At 43.6% G+C, this 20,074-nt stretch overlaps 1 protein-coding gene and 1 pseudogene across 1 annotated transcript; both read left to right on the forward strand.

Annotated features, from left to right (window-relative positions):
* Window positions 1-419: 419 nt before the first annotated feature.
* LOC122132390 (leucine zipper transcription factor-like protein 1) lies at window positions 420-8,855 on the forward strand (the record flags this gene model as incomplete). Its single annotated transcript, XM_042707165.1, has 8 exons — window positions 420-630; window positions 2,818-2,942; window positions 3,071-3,265; window positions 6,216-6,273; window positions 6,595-6,666; window positions 6,805-6,870; window positions 7,402-7,479; window positions 8,655-8,855. Coding segments are annotated over exons 1-8 (798 nt in total), but the record flags the coding sequence as incomplete, so codon positions are not given.
* Window positions 8,856-13,010: 4,155 nt separating this feature from the next.
* LOC122132391 lies at window positions 13,011-19,925 on the forward strand (annotated as a pseudogene).
* Window positions 19,926-20,074: the final 149 nt, after the last annotated feature.

The raw sequence follows: 20,074 nt of genomic DNA on the forward strand, positions 1-20,074 counted from the left end.
ATTTGTTAGAGCCTGTAATGGAACTGATAACAGAAAACAAACAGCCTAATGTGTTCATAAGTGGATATATGGAACACATATTCATGTGTGCATCTACTATAGCCTACCACAGACAAAACACAAACGCAACAGCATGCTATACATTGCTGTACAAATATACGGGCACTTTCTGTAATACTCATTTCCAGTACAGTAACAGAACTAAATTAAACAAAAATGTCAAATGAAAGCCAAATAATCAAATTTAGCATAGCTGAATTTTACATATAATTGTATAATCAGCACACTATATGGGTAGTAATACAGTTCAGTCTTAATAATTCTCGAAGAGCTAAGGTACACAATGCACAGCTCACACTTCCCAAGACACGCAGACGAGAAACCTATGAGTGGCCTATCCTGCAAGTTGGTTAGTAACGCAATGACGCTATTCCGTTTCCAAGCACAACCGACTCCATCCATTCCAAACAAGGTGTTGCAGGAATTTTTCAGTCAGCTCGGAGTTGGATAGCGGTTTTAGGACTGAAGTTCATATAACCAGGAGGACAGTCCCTTTACAACACATTTAAACATTAATTTTACACTCCTCTTTGGTTTCACGAATTGCTTCGATAGTAGAGATCCATAATGGTAAGTAGCTTAGCTGGCTAGCCCGTCTCTGCATGAAAGAGTTGATGTCAGATGCAGTTAACCAATTGTCAAAACAGCGTAATTACTGTCAACTCAAGGTTGCGTTTAAGCGATAGATGAAGTTGATGCTTGTGTCTGGTAATGTAGCGACTGTGTGGGTGAATGAAAAGGAATAGGATGTTACTGCCGAGTTGCGCGCTGAGGTTACATGGGGTAGATATAATGTTTCTCCTCCCTAACAAGCTATTCTGGAGCTAGCCAGCACAGCTAGCAAACTCGTGAATCATTTGATTGTGTCCCAGACAGGTAATAATGAAATAGAAGTTTGCCAGTGAACGTGTCTCTTAAATAGCGTCACCGCTAAATGATGCAAGCGCTAGTTGAAATCCTAGCTTTTATCTGTTCACAGACGTAACGTTAGCTCGGAACTTGAGTGGAGTTTGAAGATACAATCCTGTTGTGCAAGTAGTTTGTTATCTACCGGTAGCTAGTTAACGTTACCTGTTTACAAACAGCAGATAACACGTGATTACAAGCTAACATAAACGAATTAACTGAAAGAAACCTGAATGTGTTTAGTTCCACATGTTGTTTTAAAAACTCAGTAAACACTGTCGAAACTGAATGAGCCACTACTTTTATAAACCACGGCGTCAATGAGGATAAGTCGTGTGTTCTTTAGACGCTTGCTGAGGGGAAAACTGCATCCAGTCTAATGTTTGCACTCCTCGATTTTCTGGTCGCTTGGCCTTACACGATACTGCAAGATAAAGTGTAGACTACGCTACTGACTTTTTACGCTTGAAGGCGCTGTAGTTCTCTTAATCCTCAGTCATAGGCTTAACACCTAAAACATGTCACTACGATGCCCTCTGCAGTTCAAAAGGGAACATAGCTTTGTATTATAGCCACTGTTAATTATTTCGTGTTTTGGGAAATCCCTGTGCTTATTAGAGCATGTGGTATGTTCAAGGGCGTCAGCAGCATTTTGAGAGTGGGGGGGGGGCATATTTCAGTGGGGGGTCTGGGGGTTCTCCCCCAGAACATTTTGAAAGATGTAGATGCAATTTCCCGTATTCTGGTGCATTTACCATGTTTTTAGATACAAAATTATCTCTCTTTGATTGTTTTTCCTTGGAGTCGGCATGGTCTGCAATTACTGACTACTATTATGTTCTGGTAGACTGGGTAAACCCAGCCCGATCTGCAATCTTAAATAAGATTGAGCTTGGTCTGGTGATAGCCAGGATAATGTTTTGGTGTAATACACAGAGGACTGACACTGACAACTTTGGCAATTTATTCTCCATTTAATGAGAGCAAAATATTTAAAAGGAGGATTTAAAAAGTCGTTAGAAAAACTAGCATGTTAGCTAACGTTAACTCCAGATTAGCTCACGGTTGTTAAAAAATAAACCACCTCATTTTTTTTTTGCAACTTGAAAAAAACATCCTGGTCATCGCTTTCTGCCTGAAACAGACGCCTAGGTCTGAACACGGCCAAAAGCACAACATATTTCAGTCCCAGAATAAGAAATCAAGAAATGCTGTTCCACTTGTAATGGGTAAATAAAGTATGGTATTGCCTAGTGCTAGTTGTAGGTAAATAGCTTGCCTATCTAGCTATAATCATAATGTTTGCAGAAGGATCTTTGTGACTTAATGCTATTATAGCCAGATAATGTCTCATAAGGGTGCTTCGGCCACTAAAGGGAAAACTTGGGCAACTCTGACTTACTTTACTCTTCCTCGAAAAAAAACTCCTTCCATCTCGTCTGTGGAACAGCTAGCGCAACGCTTCAATCAAAGAGTATATGGGAGTTGAATCTGGTGCGTGATGTGTAGGAAACCAGGAAAACGCGGAGTGGATTTCTATTGCTATGGGTATTCCCCATACTGATAAAGTGAAACGGATTTGATTGTGAAGCAATGGAAAGAACGCTGGACTAGTAGACCAGTCATGCACTAATATTTTGATGGCAAATGTGGGGGGGTCCAAACGACTTTTTTTTTAAAGTGAGGGGGACGTGACACCCCAAGTTATATTGTGGCGACGCCCATGGGTATGTTTGAATACCTGCGGTTTATGCAGATGATGTAGGCCATGACAATGATTATAGATAGGAAAACAATGTGGATTTGTACTTTCTGATGACCATTATGTATTCACATTGTGTGTGTATACAGAGTGATTTTGGTTTCAATGAGCATCACCAGAATGAAATCATCAACTATATGCGCTTTGCCCGTGCTAAGAGGACCCTGAGACTCAAGACCATAGACTCCTGCTTTCAAGACCTGAAAGACAGCAGGTTGGCTACTTGCTACTTAACATTCATGTGTCCCAGCATACAGATATTTGAATCTCAATTCAGGCCCACCTCCCAAACTCCTAAATACCCCCCCCCTTCTCTTCCTCGCTGATTTCCTCGCCCTGAAGGCTGGTGGAGGACACGTTCACAGTGGACGAGGTGTCTGAGATGCTGGACGGTCTGCAGGTGGTGGTCCGTGGGGAAGTGGACACAGAGCTGCTGAACACGGCCCACACCAACGTGCTGCTTCTGCGCCAGCTCTTCTCCCAGGCTGAGAAGTTCTACCTTCGGCTGCAGAGCGACATCTCTGAGCTGGAGAACAGGTCAGTCATACAGGGAAGCCTGACTGGCAATGGGGGAGGGACATGGTAAAGACTTGCCCATAGTAGTATTTCATCATCAGCATGGTGTCTGATCCTGTGCTGTAATACTTATATACACATGTGCAGTCAATGCACACCGGTCCATGTGGGCACAAAATATTTGTGCAGAGCCGTGAGAAGGTGAAATCCCCCTTTCTCAGCTCAGAACTGAATCTAACTCGCACCACGCACGAGAGAGATACTTTCAGTATTAGTATTCAGAAACAGATCAAAAATAAACAAATAGACACACACACTGTATACTGTATATATATATATACAGTATACTGTATATATACAGTATGCAGTGTGTGTGTCTATTTGTTTATTTTTGCACTGTTTCTGAATATTCAACGTGTTGAGATCCATCCAGTTGTCCGGAAGAGTTAGTTCTGCGCGTGTCTGCGCCACAGTGAGATAATGAGAGAATGGTATGGACAGGTTAAGTATTGCCTGTGAGCTAGAAGTCATGCTAACTTTATCAAAAGAGTTCTGTGCAAGGAGGTTTGAGGTGGTGAGCTTACTCAAAATAATACAATCATATATAAATATTGTAATGCAATGGTGCAATGCTTTAATTTTGTTTTATTACTGCAAATGAAAAGATACAACTTTTCTACTATGTCCATCACATCTTAATGTACCTCAATATCTTAGAAATAAATTACAGTCAACACTTAACAAAATGCCTTTTTCAGATTAGGAAAATTATTGTTGTTTTTTTTACAAATGTTTGCGCAAAAGAAGCAAATCTCTGTGGATATGAACATTGGCTAATGCCCCCCCCCCCCCCCCCCCAACATCACACACACACAAACACAGATGGGGAACAACCTCAGGTGAAAAGGTCATCTCATGCAGCAGCTCTCCTGATGTCTGATGTTGCATTGTGAAGCCGTTTTTGCCACCCACTGATCCTCTGCATGTGGTTGAAAAGCATAAATGATAATAACTCAACAGACCACACACACACACACACACATACACACACACACATGCACACACACACACATGCACACACACACACACACACACACACACACACACACACCACTGGTTTGGAGACTTCAGTGTGCTGCTTTCCCCCCCCTATTGTGTCATAAGGGAAAGTCTTTTGTGGCGTATCATAATTACTTGCTTTTTCCACCATTTACATCGTGTCAACATCTTGCTTGGTCAAACAAGAGAAGTTTCTAAAACTGTTTATCTACGGTGCATTTATTGGCAGCAGTAGCATGCTAAATTATCCATTTGACGATAACGGAAAATCCCCCCCAAAAAAATGGTGAATGATTTGAATGGTTATGCAGTGGGAAGTTCTTTGTTTCAGTCAGTGCTGCAGCAGATTGTATTATTTTGTGTAAGATCACCACCTCAAACCTCCTTGCACAGAACTCTTTTGATAAAGTTAGCATGACTTCTAGCTCACAGGCAATACTTGACCTGTCCATACCATTCTCCCATTATCTCGCTGTGGCGCAGACACGCACAGAACTAACTCTTCCGGACAACTGAATGGATCTCAACACCTTGAATGGGAGTTGGAGCATTCCAAGAAGTCATTGCATTAAATGTACTGCAGAGGGCTTGGTCTGCACGTTGATATGGGTTACAAAAGGAAGAAATGAGACCTCCATTACCAAAATGTTGTGTCTGTGAACTGATAAGAGCTGGTTTCAAGAGGTCTGTCCAGCCATCAGATAAGTGGTGCTGAGATGATATGGTGAATTTGCCTCATCCGCAGAGGTTTGGAGTGATGTAATGAAACTGGCTTTAGATAAGCATGATAATCTATCTGAGGTGAGATAGCAGTTCAGTTTGACCATGTCCTGATGTTCATGATGTCATGTCCATACTGAACTGACATAAAAAGAATGATCAGTTTGACCATGTCCCCAGTGAAACATCACCGTCATTTATTGTCACCTGTGTTGATGTCCAATAAAACATTTTGTGAGAGAAAGGAGTTGGGGTGCTTTGCACCACTGCTCATAGCAGTAAATAAAAAAGCAGTAACAGAATGAGCAATGGCCTATCCCCACAGCACTGCAAACAAGCTTGCGCTGAACCTTGTTTGACCTTGAAAGGTAATGATGGGAACAGAACAGAAGAAACTACTTCAAAACAAAAAACAGAATCTCAAAACAGAAGATCAAAATCAAAGGATAGAGGGCAGTCAACGGCTTTTTCGACTCTTAGCTGCCGCCTCTCGATAGCTGCCGCAGAACCTTGTTCTCACCTACATTTGTAAATAAACAAGCAGAAGTGTACACACATTCAAACGCGAGACCACCTCCCCTTTCCCAAACTAGTGAGGTGTTTCAGTCGGTCATGCTTTGATGAAGCAGGGAGAACGCCCTCCGCGGAGGAGATTTCAACGCTCACTGCGGCCTTCTTTAACCACACACACTAACACACACACGTATTTCACACAGGCACACACACATACACACAGATGCGCATGCTTTTGTTGTTCACCACAGACTGTGTTTGTGTGTTGAACTGCCTCCACGGGGGAACGGGGAGGTGTAATATTTTTCTCATGAAAAGAAACGTAACGGCCATATGCAAGCGAGGCGGTGTACGTGTGTGTGTGTGTGTGTGTGTGCAGGCTCCCTCCGGCTTCCTTCCCTTCCCAGCCACCACCTTGAGAGTATCTGTTCTCCTCGAGGCCTTGCACCTGTTGAACTATGTGATTGCGTGGTTGATTGCTCTCTCTCTCTCTCTCTCTCTCTCTCTCTCTCTCTCTCTCTCTCTCTTTCTGTCACTCACTGGCTGGCGCAGAAGATGCTTTGAGCCATGGTTGCATAACGTTCCATTAAAAAAGACAACCAGTTCCTTTTCATTCCCCACATTAACTTTTTGTTTCTTTATCTCTCTTCTCGCCTTTCTTCTGTCTTTTCCTCTGTAGGGAGCTTCTAGAACAGGTTGCTGAGTTTGAGAAGACAGATTTTAAATCTGGCAGAAAGGTGAGAGACGAAAGCACTCTTATTAGTATTTCCCTTGGCCTTGGGTGCTCACATGACATCTTGGTCTGGGTGTGATGCAGCACTGACTTGTGAAACATATTCAACACTTGTTCTGTGGGTATTCCTCCTTTCGTGCAAACCTACGCTGCAGCACTTATAGCTCGTGCAAAGAAAACCCAGTGTATAATGGAAAGTCCCTGTCCAACTATTAATTAACTATTCATAAGGCTTATTCTCAGAAATGAACCCCGTGTGAACATCATGTCATCAACATTATCATTGTGGCTCTAACATTGTTAACCAGTCTCTCTTTTTTGTTAGACAAACCAGGAGATTAGCAGACCAAAGTTAGCACCACTAAATGAAGGCGGAGTGTCAGAACTGCTGAACAAGGTAACTTCGATTTCAGCTGTATGACCCTAGAGGGCATTTACAACGTGACCAATGTTACAGCCATTACATTGGTAACCTGAGCTATTGCGAAACGAGTGTCATGCTGCAGTCTATAATATGAATACACTACTTTTCCAGGAAATTGGAAGACTCCAGGAGGAGAATGACAAGCTGAAAGCCAGACTACAGACCCTGGAGTCTCAGGTATGCAGGATGTGTTTAAGTCACCCTGTCCTCATCTTGAAACAAAATGGAGAAATGTGCTGCACTGTGCGCCTTTGCAAAGACTGACAGATAAAAGCCTAGTTGAAGTCCAGGCGGTGCAGTTGTTGTCTGATCCCTGCCAAGACGCCTGCTTAGAGGACTGCACCCTGCAGGATGTAATGAAAGGACATGTGTTTCTATAGGGTTGAATAGATGGACCTGTTGATGGTCTGTGGATGAAAGGAAGGAAGTCTTTATGGATGGATGGGTCAGGGACAGATGACAGAATGAATAATGTATTTGTAATATAAAAAGTGTGTGTAGGAGTGTTGTGTTATGATCTGAGATTCTGGTGATTTTCTGTGTAGTTTCTTGGCATCATGGGTCTCCGTTCTCTCTTGTTTGTGGCAGGCTATGGGCACTCTGGACGAGCGGTCCAAGGCACAGAGAGCTCTATACATATATACACACACACACAGACACACACACACGCGCGCCTCATGGTTCTCCCTTCTCTCTTGTTTGTGGCAGGCTACGGGTGCTCTGGATGAGCGGTCCAAGGCAGAGAGAGCTCTGAAAGATCTGCAGGGCATCCAGGGGGAGCAGCAGGTAAAGACACACGCTCTCACAGACACACACTCTCTCACAGACACACACTCTCTCACAGACACACACTCTCTCACAGACACACACGCTCTCACAGACACACTCTCTCACAAACACACGCTCTCACAGACACACACTCTCTCACAGACACACACTCTCTCACAGACACACACTCTCTCACAGACACACACTCTCTTACAGACACACACGCTCTCACAGACACACACTCTCTCACAGACACACACACTCTCTCACAGACACACACTCTCTCACAGACACACTCTCTCTCACAGGCACACACACTCTCGCAGGCACACACACTCTCGCAGGCACACACACTCTCGCAGACACACACTCTCTCGCAGACACACACTCTCTCACAGACACACACTCTCTCACAGACACACACTCTCTCACAAACACACACTCTCTCACAGACACACACTCTCTCACAAACACACACACTCTCTCACAGACACACACTCTCTCACAGACACACTCTCTCTCAAACACACACACTCTCACAGGCACACACCACTCACAGGCACACACACTCTCGCAGGCACACACACTCTCGCAGGCACACACCACTCTCGCAGACACACACTCTCTCGCAGACACACACTCTCTCACAGACACACACTCTCTCACAGGACACACACGCTCACAGACACACGCTCTCTCACAGACACACACTCTCTCACAGACACACACTCTCTCACAAACACACACTCTCTCACAGACACACACTCTCTCACAAACACACCCCTATCTGACACAGACTAGAATACTGTTATCTCCGTCACTCAGAATCCTTTAGTTTTTTAAATGCATGAATTGGTGTTCAGCAGCTTTCTTTAATAGTATATTATTTACCTACTTACTTTACTTTACTTATTCTAATTATTCAGGGATGATAAGGGTCCTTTAGTGGTAGACATTTCTACACGGCACCCATCCTTAGTATTAATTATTCATTATATCAAGTGAAACCCAGGAACCTTGAGTAGGGCTTATATTGCTCCCTTGTTTTCTAAGAGAGCAGTCTTAGTAGATATAAACCATTTTGTCACATTTTTATGAAGAGAAGTGAAGAAACAAAAACAATAGTGTGGTGTGTACAGGAAGTGATGGTGTGTTTGTCCTCACCTGCCGCCCACCCACCCACCCCACCACAGCTTGCTGTGCAGTCACAGGAAGTGAGTAGCCTGGAGGACACTGTTGCCTCACTGCAGGCCGAGTTTCAGAAGTCTCTGAGCGCCAAGGAGGCCTCACAGCGGGACCTGCAGGAGAACCTGGTGTCAGCCAAACACGAGTTGCTGCGCGTGCAAGAGCAGCTGACTTTGGCTGAGAAGGTGAAATGCTCTCTGCATGCACACACACACACACACACACACACACACACACACACACACACTCACACTCACACTCACACTCACACTCACACTCACACTCACACACCAAACACCGAACATGCATAATTACTTTCCCCCCTTTTTATGCTATCACTTAAGATGTGATGTATGCCATCACTTTGGGGTAATGAAGTCATTGTCTGAGCTTAATGTGAACGGACTTCTTATAACAAGTTGCCACTGTGTGTGTGTGTGTGTGTGTGTGTGTGTGTGTGTGTGTGTGTGTGTGTGTGTGTGTGTCTTCTCCTTGGTCTTGGTCAGGAGCTGACAAAAGTTCCAGGAGACGGCAGCGTACCGCAACATGAAAGAGATTCTGTCCAAGAAAAATGATCAGATGAAAGACATGCGGCGACGCCTACAGAAGTGAGTCATCCAATAGGACCAAGCAAGAGCTCTTCAGGGTCATCCAATAGGACCAAGCAAGAGCTCTAATTGTCATCCAATAGGACCAAGCAAGAGCTCTCAGGGTCATCCAATAGGACCAAGCAAGAGCTCTTTTGGGTCATCCAATAGGAACCAAGCAAGAGCTCTTCTGGGTCATCCAATAGGACCAAGCAAGAGCTCTTCTGTGCCCATGTCTCCATCTTCTCATCCAAATAGGACCAAGCAAGAGCTCTAATGTGTCCTGGTTCTCCTTCTTTCTGGTGTCTGGTGTAGCACCCCACTCAGTGCCTGTAGTCCACTGGGGCCTCCCATGTGTGCTGGAGTGAGCACTCGAAGGAGAGCGTCTCCCTTCGATATCGACTACAGGCATGAGTGAGATGCTGCATCAGAGACCGGAGATCGAGACAGGTAAAACACTGACCGTACAGTTCTTACAGTTATTTAAGTAAACAGACAAGGTGAATCTCTGTAGGGATCCTTTCCATGTTGTCAGACCCTTATAACAACATTTACAAGTAAACAAGCGGTATACTGGCTTGCGCTCATAGGATTCCATTGTATGGTCGTTTTGCGGTCGCCGGTTTTAGCGTTCTAACTCCATACTGGACCAATTTCGATCATTAATTATCCATAGTAGACCCTAAAAGATCTCAAAATTGGGCCCAGGTTGGAAAATAAAGATGAAGCGTTCCAATTTACAAGCTAAACATTTTATACCGCCCTGGCCCTGTCCTTAACTGAAACTGTTCCGTTCCTGTTTTTTTCTAGATATGAGTCAGATGAGTGATAAGTGATACAACACCAGAAAGGAATCCGAGGAGGGATGGAGACATCTTCATGAAAACTAGAAGCTACTTGCAGGAGTCTGACTGCAATCAAAACTTGTCTTCTGACTTGAGACAAAAAAAGGGCTTTGTATACTGATGTGCAATTGAAAAATAACTGAATTGTTGAAATATCTGAATATGTATAAGCTTTCTTAGAACACTGCAGCTCATATATCACAATCATGCCTATTTCAAGAGCAGCTTTCTCTGGTGAAAGGAGCCTCTGTAGCCGATCGCCTCTCTTAGAGCCTAGCAGCCTAGCAGCCAGGTGTTGACGTGAAGGCGGAGGAAAAGGCCCTTTTTCGCTTACAGACACGTTCTCTTTTCACTTTAGTTGACACTGCAGTTTCAACTGCAGGCAACTCCTTGCCTCTCTGTGAATCTCTGCAATGTCTGCAGATGATTTGTACACTAACTAAACAGCACTTTGCAAGCACTATCATGCCAGCTGGGGTGGAGGGTATTTGAAGCCCCCCCCCCCCATCTTTAATGTGCGTGAATTGGAACATAGTAGCCTCAAGCTCCGTTTGACATATAGGGAACATATTTCTATAACATTGAGTCATTCGTCTCTTAGGGAGACAGGCTATATCTTGCTTTACTCCTTTTTCTGTATCTCCACAGAAAAGCACAGTTCTATCATGCCATGTTTTTTTTCTGACTTAGCACGCTCATTTGTTAAGTTTGCTAATGGTAGCTTGGCTCACTCCTGGCCAGCAGTTGGTACTGACAGCACATTTCAAGGAAGGAAACGTGTTTACATCTATTGACACTTAATTGTAAAGTTTTATTTAAAGGTTTTGTTTATGTCGGCTATATTTATTTTGATATACTTGCTTTATTTCTTCATGTCTTTCAACACAGACCCTCTGTGCTTCATGCATTTGTATGACTGTTTGCATCTCAGATTGTTTGTTACAGGATAGTGAATAAACATTGCCTCTGTAGAAGATGACTTTCTGTGTTTGCGGTACTAGTCTGTGCTGGATGTGTGAGATTTCACACCTATTAAGCTGTTGTTGTTTTGCGTTTCCAAGAAAGCTGGGGGGAAATGTCACCATGCCTCTTGGTTTCCCTTGAGTGACCACCCATACAAGTGTGTGTGGGTGTGTGTGTGTTGTGTCTTGAATACCAGTCATTTGTGAATCTCTGAACCAATTTGCGGGTCACCGCATCTCAATCTCCAGGCTAACTAAAAAGTACTGAGAATCCAGCAGCACAGAACTTTCAGTGTGCAGGTGCAAAGTAGCTCAGCTGGGCATGCTTAGCAAGTGGTATGTTCACAGGAAATGATAGGTGTGTAGGGATGCTTCTTTGAGGTGACAAAAAACAACATTAGTAGCCAGACATAAGTCTTTTTTAGATAATTTACTTAAACTTAAGTACAGAATGTAACGAAAGGTTGTCTCTAAGGTGGTAGTCCATTTACCCATTTCCCATCTTTTTCAAGTAACAGCAGATGGTAACTAGTAATAATTGTAAAGACATCTGCCATGCTATCACTTCACAGATAGTGTGGAACACATATACCAGTAGTAGAACAGGCATGACCGTGCTTGTTCTAAAACAAGACGAAGGTTAGTGGGGTGTTTCAGATATTCAACTAACAGCTCAAAGGGCTTTCAAGACAGGAGATGTCTCAGCTTACTCAATTCATGTCTCATGTTATAAAGCCAATGTCTGAAGCACATACTAGTGATCTATAAATTGTTCAGTTGGACTTTGGCTGCACAGCCATTATAGAGTGGACATGCACATGTGCAGTGGTTGTTTCCCATCATCCCTTCTATCTACACTTTCCATACCTAGAGGTGCACCTAATCCGTTTAAATCTACATCTGCTGTACTTTTTTAGCCCCCCGGTGGGTGCCAATAAATAACTTTTATGGACATGTCTGTATCGCAGTTCTGCCGCTGGGTATACATGCCACCAGTGACAGACTCTCCTTGCTCTCTCTCTCTCTCTCCCGTCCTTCCCCTTAGCTATCGTCTTTTTCCCACCCATATATATATACTAAAATTTACCAGCAGTTCTGTCAAATCCTACTACCCACCTCTCATCCTCTCTGCACATATACCATATAGCCATGCCTATGATGTATAATGCCTCTATCGGGTCTTACGGAGCAAGGGGGCTCCTAGGCCTCAGCTCGTATGGGCCTCCAGTCTGGGAGCTGATCTGGGGCTAGGAATGGGGTTTGGTCTTGGGAAGAAGTACCCTCTGCTTTAGATTAGGTTTGGGGGTGGAGAGAGGGTCTCCGTAGGCCGATCCGCGGTCTCGGGAGGTGTTGGCACTGCGCGAGGGGTGACGGCAGGTTCTGTAGCAGTACATCCACGCTTGCCCCTAGCTTTCGCGGGAGGCTGAGAGGAGCACGCTGGCCATGTTAAATCAGGCGGTTCTCCGGTTTTGTATCTAGAGTGCAGAGCTTCAGAAGAAACGTTATCTGGAGGGGGCCTGGCGGAGCTCACGGGGAGCTTGGACTTGACCACCGACACCAACATCACGGTCTCCGCGACCGAACAAGAAACCCAGCTGCAAGAGTACCGCAACAACATTGCAAAAATGTCCCTTGACACGGTCAAACTGGAGATTGAACTGGACGGCATTCGCGTGTTGCGCATGAACTTAAGGCCAAGTAAGTTTTTCCAATGTAGCTACTGTTAGAGGGAGGAGAAGGCTGTAAGCGATGAAACTGTAACGATTTTCTACCATTTCAAATCAGATGCTGATTTGCACCTTTTATGCAGGGAAATATGCGTGCATGTTTATGATTGGGCTGTTGCTGCACTTGTTGACATTTCGCAGGTATGATTTTGAGCAAGGTGTGAAATTTCAGTTGGAGGCTGACATCGCTCCATGAGAAAGGTGATGAATCATGAAGTCACAAGTTCACTGATCAATCTGGCAATGGAAAAATGTAGTATGTCAACTGCAGCTCTACTAAAATAACAAATAATAGGCTACTCTGGCCATTTGTGGCCTTTGATGCTTCACAATGCAGTTGCTGAAATATGTTTATTACATCAAAGTGGAAACATTTTTGCACTTTCTGAAGAATTTCATGGGAAGAACATCTGAGGTATATTACATTTAGTTTAGGGATTGCGTGAGGACAATGCATGTATAGGAACTGTGCATATTCAAATACAAGTCTGAGAGTCTGCTTGTGGATTTGTGGGGTGCAGGACATCAATGCAGCATCCGAACTCCATGAGGATTTAGATGCTCAGCGAGACAGCCTTAAGGATCAACTGGACTTCATCACCAAAACACAAGAGGAGGTAATGCAGTGTGTGTATACACCGTGTTCATGAAGGGTAACATTTCTTCTCTGGGGTGTACATGTGTGTGAACATGCATACAAACATGTTGGCAGCGTGACCCTTGAGAACTGAGTTGCCTCAAGAATAATAACCACATTATGTAGTGCCTGTGAAGATATTGCAACTAATTCTCTGGTAGAATGGCACTGATTGCTCTGATGGGTATTGCAGGAGATGGCCGGTCTCGAATCCAAACTGGGGCAATCCTTTGACACCTCCTCGTCAATAATTCAGGTGGACACAGAGCAATCCTTCGACATCACCGAGGCACTGAAGAAGATTGCGGCGTGTATGAGGCAACTGTACAGCAGCACAGAGAGGAGGCTGACACATACTACAAACTCAAGGTACGGCCTGATCTGATCCTAACCCTACACGTGATCTGATCCTAACCCTACACGTGATCTGATCCAGAAAGATTTGATAGAGAAGGTGCATGTACAAGGAAGATGAAAATGGTGATATTTTGTGCACTGCAAGGAATTGTGCATGGCATTACTGTCTGGGAAGTGATGGGCAGAAAATGAACAGCTTTCATTCTAAATTGATCAGGGAAGATTTAAAAAGTAACTTTAAGATGTTAAATGTTTAATATTCATCTATTTTTTTGTTTTACTACAAACTCAAGGTACGGCCTGATCTGATCCTAACCCTACACGTGATCTGATCCGGAAAGATTTGATAGAGAAGGTGCATGAACAAGGAAGATGAAAATTTTGTGCACTGCAAGGAAGAATCCCTTTAGCATCAGTGAAGGCAGTCCAATCCATTTTCCGTGTAATTTGTGATTTGTGGGTCGTCATATAGCCTAGGGATAAGAGGACTGACTTTGTACCTAATCCTACATCGCCAGTCAGATGTTGTTCCTCAGAGCGAGGCACTTCACTCCATCTGTCCTAGGTGGCGCTGTTCTGCATGGCAGCTCTGTGCTGCTCCCACTGTCTGTGAAGTGATGGGCAGAAAATTAACAGCTTTCATTCTAAATTGATCAGGGAAGATTTAAAAAGTAACTTTAAGATGTTAAACGTTTAATATTCATCTATTTTGAAGTCTCATTGACTAGTGCTTGATGTGCTGCCTATGACTCCTGACTATGACTATGCATCATCAAACAGATGACCAACAATAGAGGACCAGTAACATTGAGACAAGTCTTCACACGGCTAACTGTTCTTAACACTGTAGGAAGACAATCCACTGGAACAAACCGACTGTAGCTACAAGTCTCTGACCTCATGCTGTCCGCTGGTGGGCTGGCAGAAGGAAAGGGTGACCAAGGTGTTTTCAGTGAAACTCACAACCCACATCCTGAGCGTCCCCTGGACTGACTCTCAGCTGTGTGTGGACAGACAGTGGGGATTGAGTTAGCGTGTGTTTGCTATGCGATGTTACAGGGATGATAAAGTTGGTCTTCTTGAGCCTGAAGTCGCTGCTGCTCTGTGTCAAAGTCACAGAAAATGAGTCGAGAAAACTCATGAGATTTTCCTGCCACACTCATAGTAACTGAGTCATGCCCCAGGGGAGGGTGTTACTATGGTGACGGTGTTTGTGTCCAGCAGGGTTGGGGGGTAACGAGTTACATGTAATGGAGTTATGTAATTCAATTACGAAATAAATGTTATTCAAAAGTAACCTTCCCAACCCTGGTGTCACAATTAGATCAGATGTCTCACTAAATGTACTGCACCCAAACATAAGCCCATCACAACGGGTGGTCTCTCTCTTCCCCCTCACTTCCTGTCTTACTCATCGTTGTGGAATATGCAACGTTTCTCACCCTTAGCATGTTTATTTTCCATCTCCAGCTGCCCATCTTCTATCTGTCTGCCCTATGTATCTCTACCATCTCACTGCTACATTCCTGCACTTCTTTTTCCTTTCTAGGTCGTTTTTCTAATTCTTATGTAAAGTAGTATTTATTGTTACACCATGTTTTTTATTGCTCTTAGCTTGACTGTTCTCTCCCTTGTACGTCGCTTTGGACAAAAGCATCTGCTAAATGACTAAATGTAAATGTAAATGTAAACTGCTCATCTCCATTTCTTCTTTTAGATGGAGGAGGTCCAGGCTGTGAAGGAGAGCACTTCTGAGTCACTCTCCTCCACTAAGCAGGAGCTCACTACCTCAAAGAAAGAGCTGCAGACTCTGAAACTGGAGCTGGAGAATCTCGTTAACAAAGTAGGTCTGATGATGTAACACCTGTTACTGAGTTTGCTTGTGTGGATGAGTGTTTACACAGAGAGCTTTTTGTGTGTGTGTGTGTCATAGGTTGTCTCAATATCCGCAGAGATAATACAATCAATTACAAAGGAAGATAATAGATATGGGGATGACAGTATGTAATATAGGTGCTGTGACATGTAACATGTAAATCAGACAGGAAGTTTTGGCCAAGCAAATGTAAATGTCACCTGCTATAACTCATCTGTTTGAGGTCAACATATGGAGCATTGTGATTCATTTATGGCATTGTCATGGTGAAAGTTGTGAGACAAGTGCCAAGAGTTGAGAGAAGGTCAAAGACTCTTGTGTGCATGCTGCTGACTGCACCACCAGTGTGTGTGCTCATCACTATCCGACCATCACATAAATCACAGCTCTGAGGGCTGAGAAAAGAGAACGAAAAAAAAAAAATGAAAAGGAACACAGGAAGTGGTTGGCAGCTCGAGTCTCTGCGTGCTTCAGCTCAACGGCGGCCGCAGCTCGAACCCTTGCGTGCTAAAAATCGGATATTCTCATTAGTGTTTATGGTAAATGGGTAATCGTACGAAACACCGTTAGAAGTGAATAGCCATTACGGTTTCAAAGTAGTTTCTCTATGACTAAATATGCTTTGTGATAACATAATCTACCTTATCTTCATATCTACTCTGACGCCACTACAGCCACAGAGATGATTTCCTCTTTGGAAGCATTTTAGTGGAAGTCAGTGTAGTGTTATTCCCCATTCTTACTTAGTGTCACTGGACTGGCAAATATATTCAACACCTAAGCTAAATAGACTCCTGGAGACAAAACATTTTGTGAGGGCAATGAGTCCTTTAAATGTTTTATTATCAGGCCCACTTATTACACATTTAACTGCATTGAGAGCACCATGTTGTCCTTTAAATGTTTTATTATCAGGCCCCCTCATTACACATTTAACTGCATTGGAAGCACCATGTTCCCTTTTAAACCTAAATGGGTAGAATAGACTTTGCATTCAGTCATCACTGTCATCTTCCTCCCTGCTTTCCCTCTGCTCCTCTTCCCCTGTTCCTCCTCCAGATACTGACCCTCGAGCAGCACCGCACAGAGGCCCAGGCCCAGTCCAGCACCGCCGAGGCTGGGTGTCAGGCTCTGGTCCTGGGGCTGGAAGCCGCCATTGAAGCAGCCAAAAACCACCTCCTTAAGCAAATCCTCAAATACCAGGAGCTGCTGGACATCAAGCTGGCCCTGGACACTGAGATTCAGAGTTACACACTGCTTATAAACGGGATTGACAGCAGGTGAGCAGACAAACCCCTCCACCTGGATGCCACACAGTACTCCATTCATCTTCAATTCAAAAACCCTCAAGGGTCCTGTGGCATTTGGAGATCTGAAGGTTGTCCTAGCATGCACAGTCTTTTCATTGTGTGTTTTTATGTCACGTTAGTGATATCCCCATGGCATCGAGTGTCGCCTCTTCCTCCCTGAACCCGTCCAAATCCCACTCCCCCGCCACCTCCATCAGGAGCTCCTCCCCCATCAGCACCACCCAAGACATCAGCACCACCCGAGACATCAACACCACCCAAGACATCCTCTCTCTGGAGCAGAGTTCAGAGGAAGTGGATAAGTACGTCACTTCTCTGCCACTATCTCGCACTTCCTACATCACTAGTCTGTCCATGTTGTATGCCAATACTTCTGTGAACTTTGATCGTAGATAGCACTATGACTATCTTCATGCCTTTGTCATGAGTTTCTGTGGTGGCAGCAGTCATATTCTTTTACACGACTGCTGATCTCACAGGTGCGGTGTTTCAGTAAGTCCCATATCTTGTCTTTCAGGGCATCATCTGTGACTGTCACCGAGTCAGCTTCGTCATACTCCTACTCAGGTGAGCTGGTGGCTCAACACAGATGTGGCAACTGGAGAGCCTTTACTGCACAAAACCTCAGTACTTTTAGCATTTTTAGTAGTTTGTAAAAGTTTTTCCACTGACAAAATAGCAATACTATATGCTAATACTTCTGTTAAGGTGGTGTAATCAGTGTCTATCCGATCAGTCAATAATTACAGATACAAGAATGCTAATTTATTAAAAATAATATTCTATTAGCATATTTTAATGACTGGCAGCAGCATCACACTAACTGCGTGTTTAGCTTTGAGCAAAACTGGTTAAAAACGACTTGCTACATCTAGATTCATCATTGACCTCCAGTATTGTGCTATTGGACCCTGTTTAGGCCTGCTCTAGTGAATGTGCACTTTACAAATGTCAATGGCATCTTTTTTTATTAAGGGTTTCCGGTTGCCCTGACAACCTTCAATTCCTCTCTCGATTAGGAAGGTGTCCATTTTTAATTCGCATAACACAGCGGATGGAAAAACGCCCAGACTACCTTTTTTAAAACCGAATTTTCATGAATCCACTTAAAATGTGCAAATGAGTTGGATGGAAACTCAGCTAAGGACTGAGATAGCCAATTCTTACAACTACTACCAGGTCTGGTACAGATTGATCTGTTTCTTTACCAGATACACCAGGACATAATAATAATAATAATAATAATGGATTTTATTTGTATAGCACACTTTAAAATACAAAGAAATCTCAAGGTGCTTAACATAGTATGGATAGTCACAACAACAATAATACAAAGTAATAGAAGTGCTAATGAAGTGCAGAAAATAAGATATTATAATATACCAAAAAAGATAATAAATTAATTTAAAATAATTAATAAGATTATAATGAGATCGAATAATATGTATTAAAAACAGAGTAATTTTGGACAGAGCAATTAAAACAATGCATTCTAAAAACAACACAGAAAATAAACTAAAACAAAGACCAGGACTTTAGGTGAAGGCAGAGATAAATAAATGGGGTTTGAGGTGTGATTTAAAAGCAGTGAGGGAATCTAAGGCCCTAATGTTCTCCGGGAGCTTGTTCCAGAGTCGTGGCCCCAGTGAGGAGAAGGCACGATCTCCCATTTTAGTCAATTTTGTCCTGGGAACTGCAAGGAGGTTTGAGTTTCCGGACCTAAGTGTCCTTGATGTGAAATGAGGGGTGAGGAGGTCCTGGAGGTAGGTTGGGCCGGTAGTGTTTATGGCCTTGTGAACTAGGAGAAGGACTTTGAAAATGATTCTTTGGTTGATTGGAAGCCAGTGGAGGGAGTAGAGGACTGGGGTGATGTGTTCTGATTTCCTTGTCCGAGTGAGAACCCGGGCAGCACTGTTCTGAACATACTGCAGCCTCTGAATGGTTTTCGCTGGTAGACCTGCCAGCAGAGAGTTGCAGTAGTCAAGGCGGGAGCTGATGAATGCATGCACCAGCTTTTCTGCAGCATGTTTCGGTAGAGAGGGTCCCAGCCTTGAGATGTTTCTCAGGTGGTAAAATGAAGTTTGATGGATTTAATGTGTTCATCAAAGGACAATAATGAGTCCAGCTTGACACCCAGGTTTGTGACGAGTGAGGAGAGAGGGGTGGGGTGACCATTTATGGTGATGTGGGTGATGCTGGCCTTTTTAGTTTGATAAGGGGTGCCAATAAGAATGACTTGCTGCCATTGAACATGGCGATGGTTAGGGTCTTGTGTGCTTGTGTTTCATTACAAAGTCATTGCAAAGTGTTTTTACTAATACAAATGTAGCTGTCATCAGCAACCTCTGACAGAACACTATGCACCAGGAGCCCTTTGAGAACTCTAGGAGCTTTCTCAGTATTCTCATGAATAGTGAAAGTTTCTGTTAGACCATTGTCAGTTTGTGGTTCAGCAGAGTGCTGGTATTGGCACCTGGGCTGTTTGGTTCAGCACAGGCAATGAAAACAGTGTTCCCATAGAAGCCAGCGGGCCCCATAGACTCACCAACCAAAACTACTCTCGCTAAAACAGGACATGAAACGATCACCAGCTAACGGCAGGGCAACTGTCCTTTACACTTTGAGGCCATAATTAAATTCCACAGGCGCCGACGAAGAGGAAAGAGCACTGCAACAGGTTCCCACGCGAGAGTTCTAAAAGTTAAAGGGACACCACATATACACCCACAACCCCCCAGATGCACATAAACACACACAAAGGTGTCATACAGTGATCATATAATGAAATAAAGGTTGAAGCTGACTTAGGTACAACATCCTACATAGAACAATTGTTGTGCCCTAATTACAGGTGGTCTTTTACCTCTTACCTTTAAGTTCTTGTATCACATTTTTAATACAGTTATTTATCATTTAATTTCTGTACATCATTACAGAAACTTTGGTTGAGACACGTATGGAAGAAAAAATAATCACAGGTAAGACTGTGTGTGTTGTGTGTGTGTGTGTGTGTGTGTGTGTGTGTGTGTGTGTGTGTGTGTGTGTGTTTGTTGATGTGATGTTGTACAGCGAAGCCCTTGGCCTCCTTATCATAAGTTGTATAAAACAACCTAAACCCTTTCCACAA

The sequence above is a fragment of the Clupea harengus genome, unplaced genomic scaffold, assembly GCF_900700415.2.
Source record: "Clupea harengus unplaced genomic scaffold, Ch_v2.0.2, whole genome shotgun sequence".
Lineage (NCBI taxonomy): Eukaryota > Metazoa > Chordata > Actinopteri > Clupeiformes > Clupeidae > Clupea > Clupea harengus.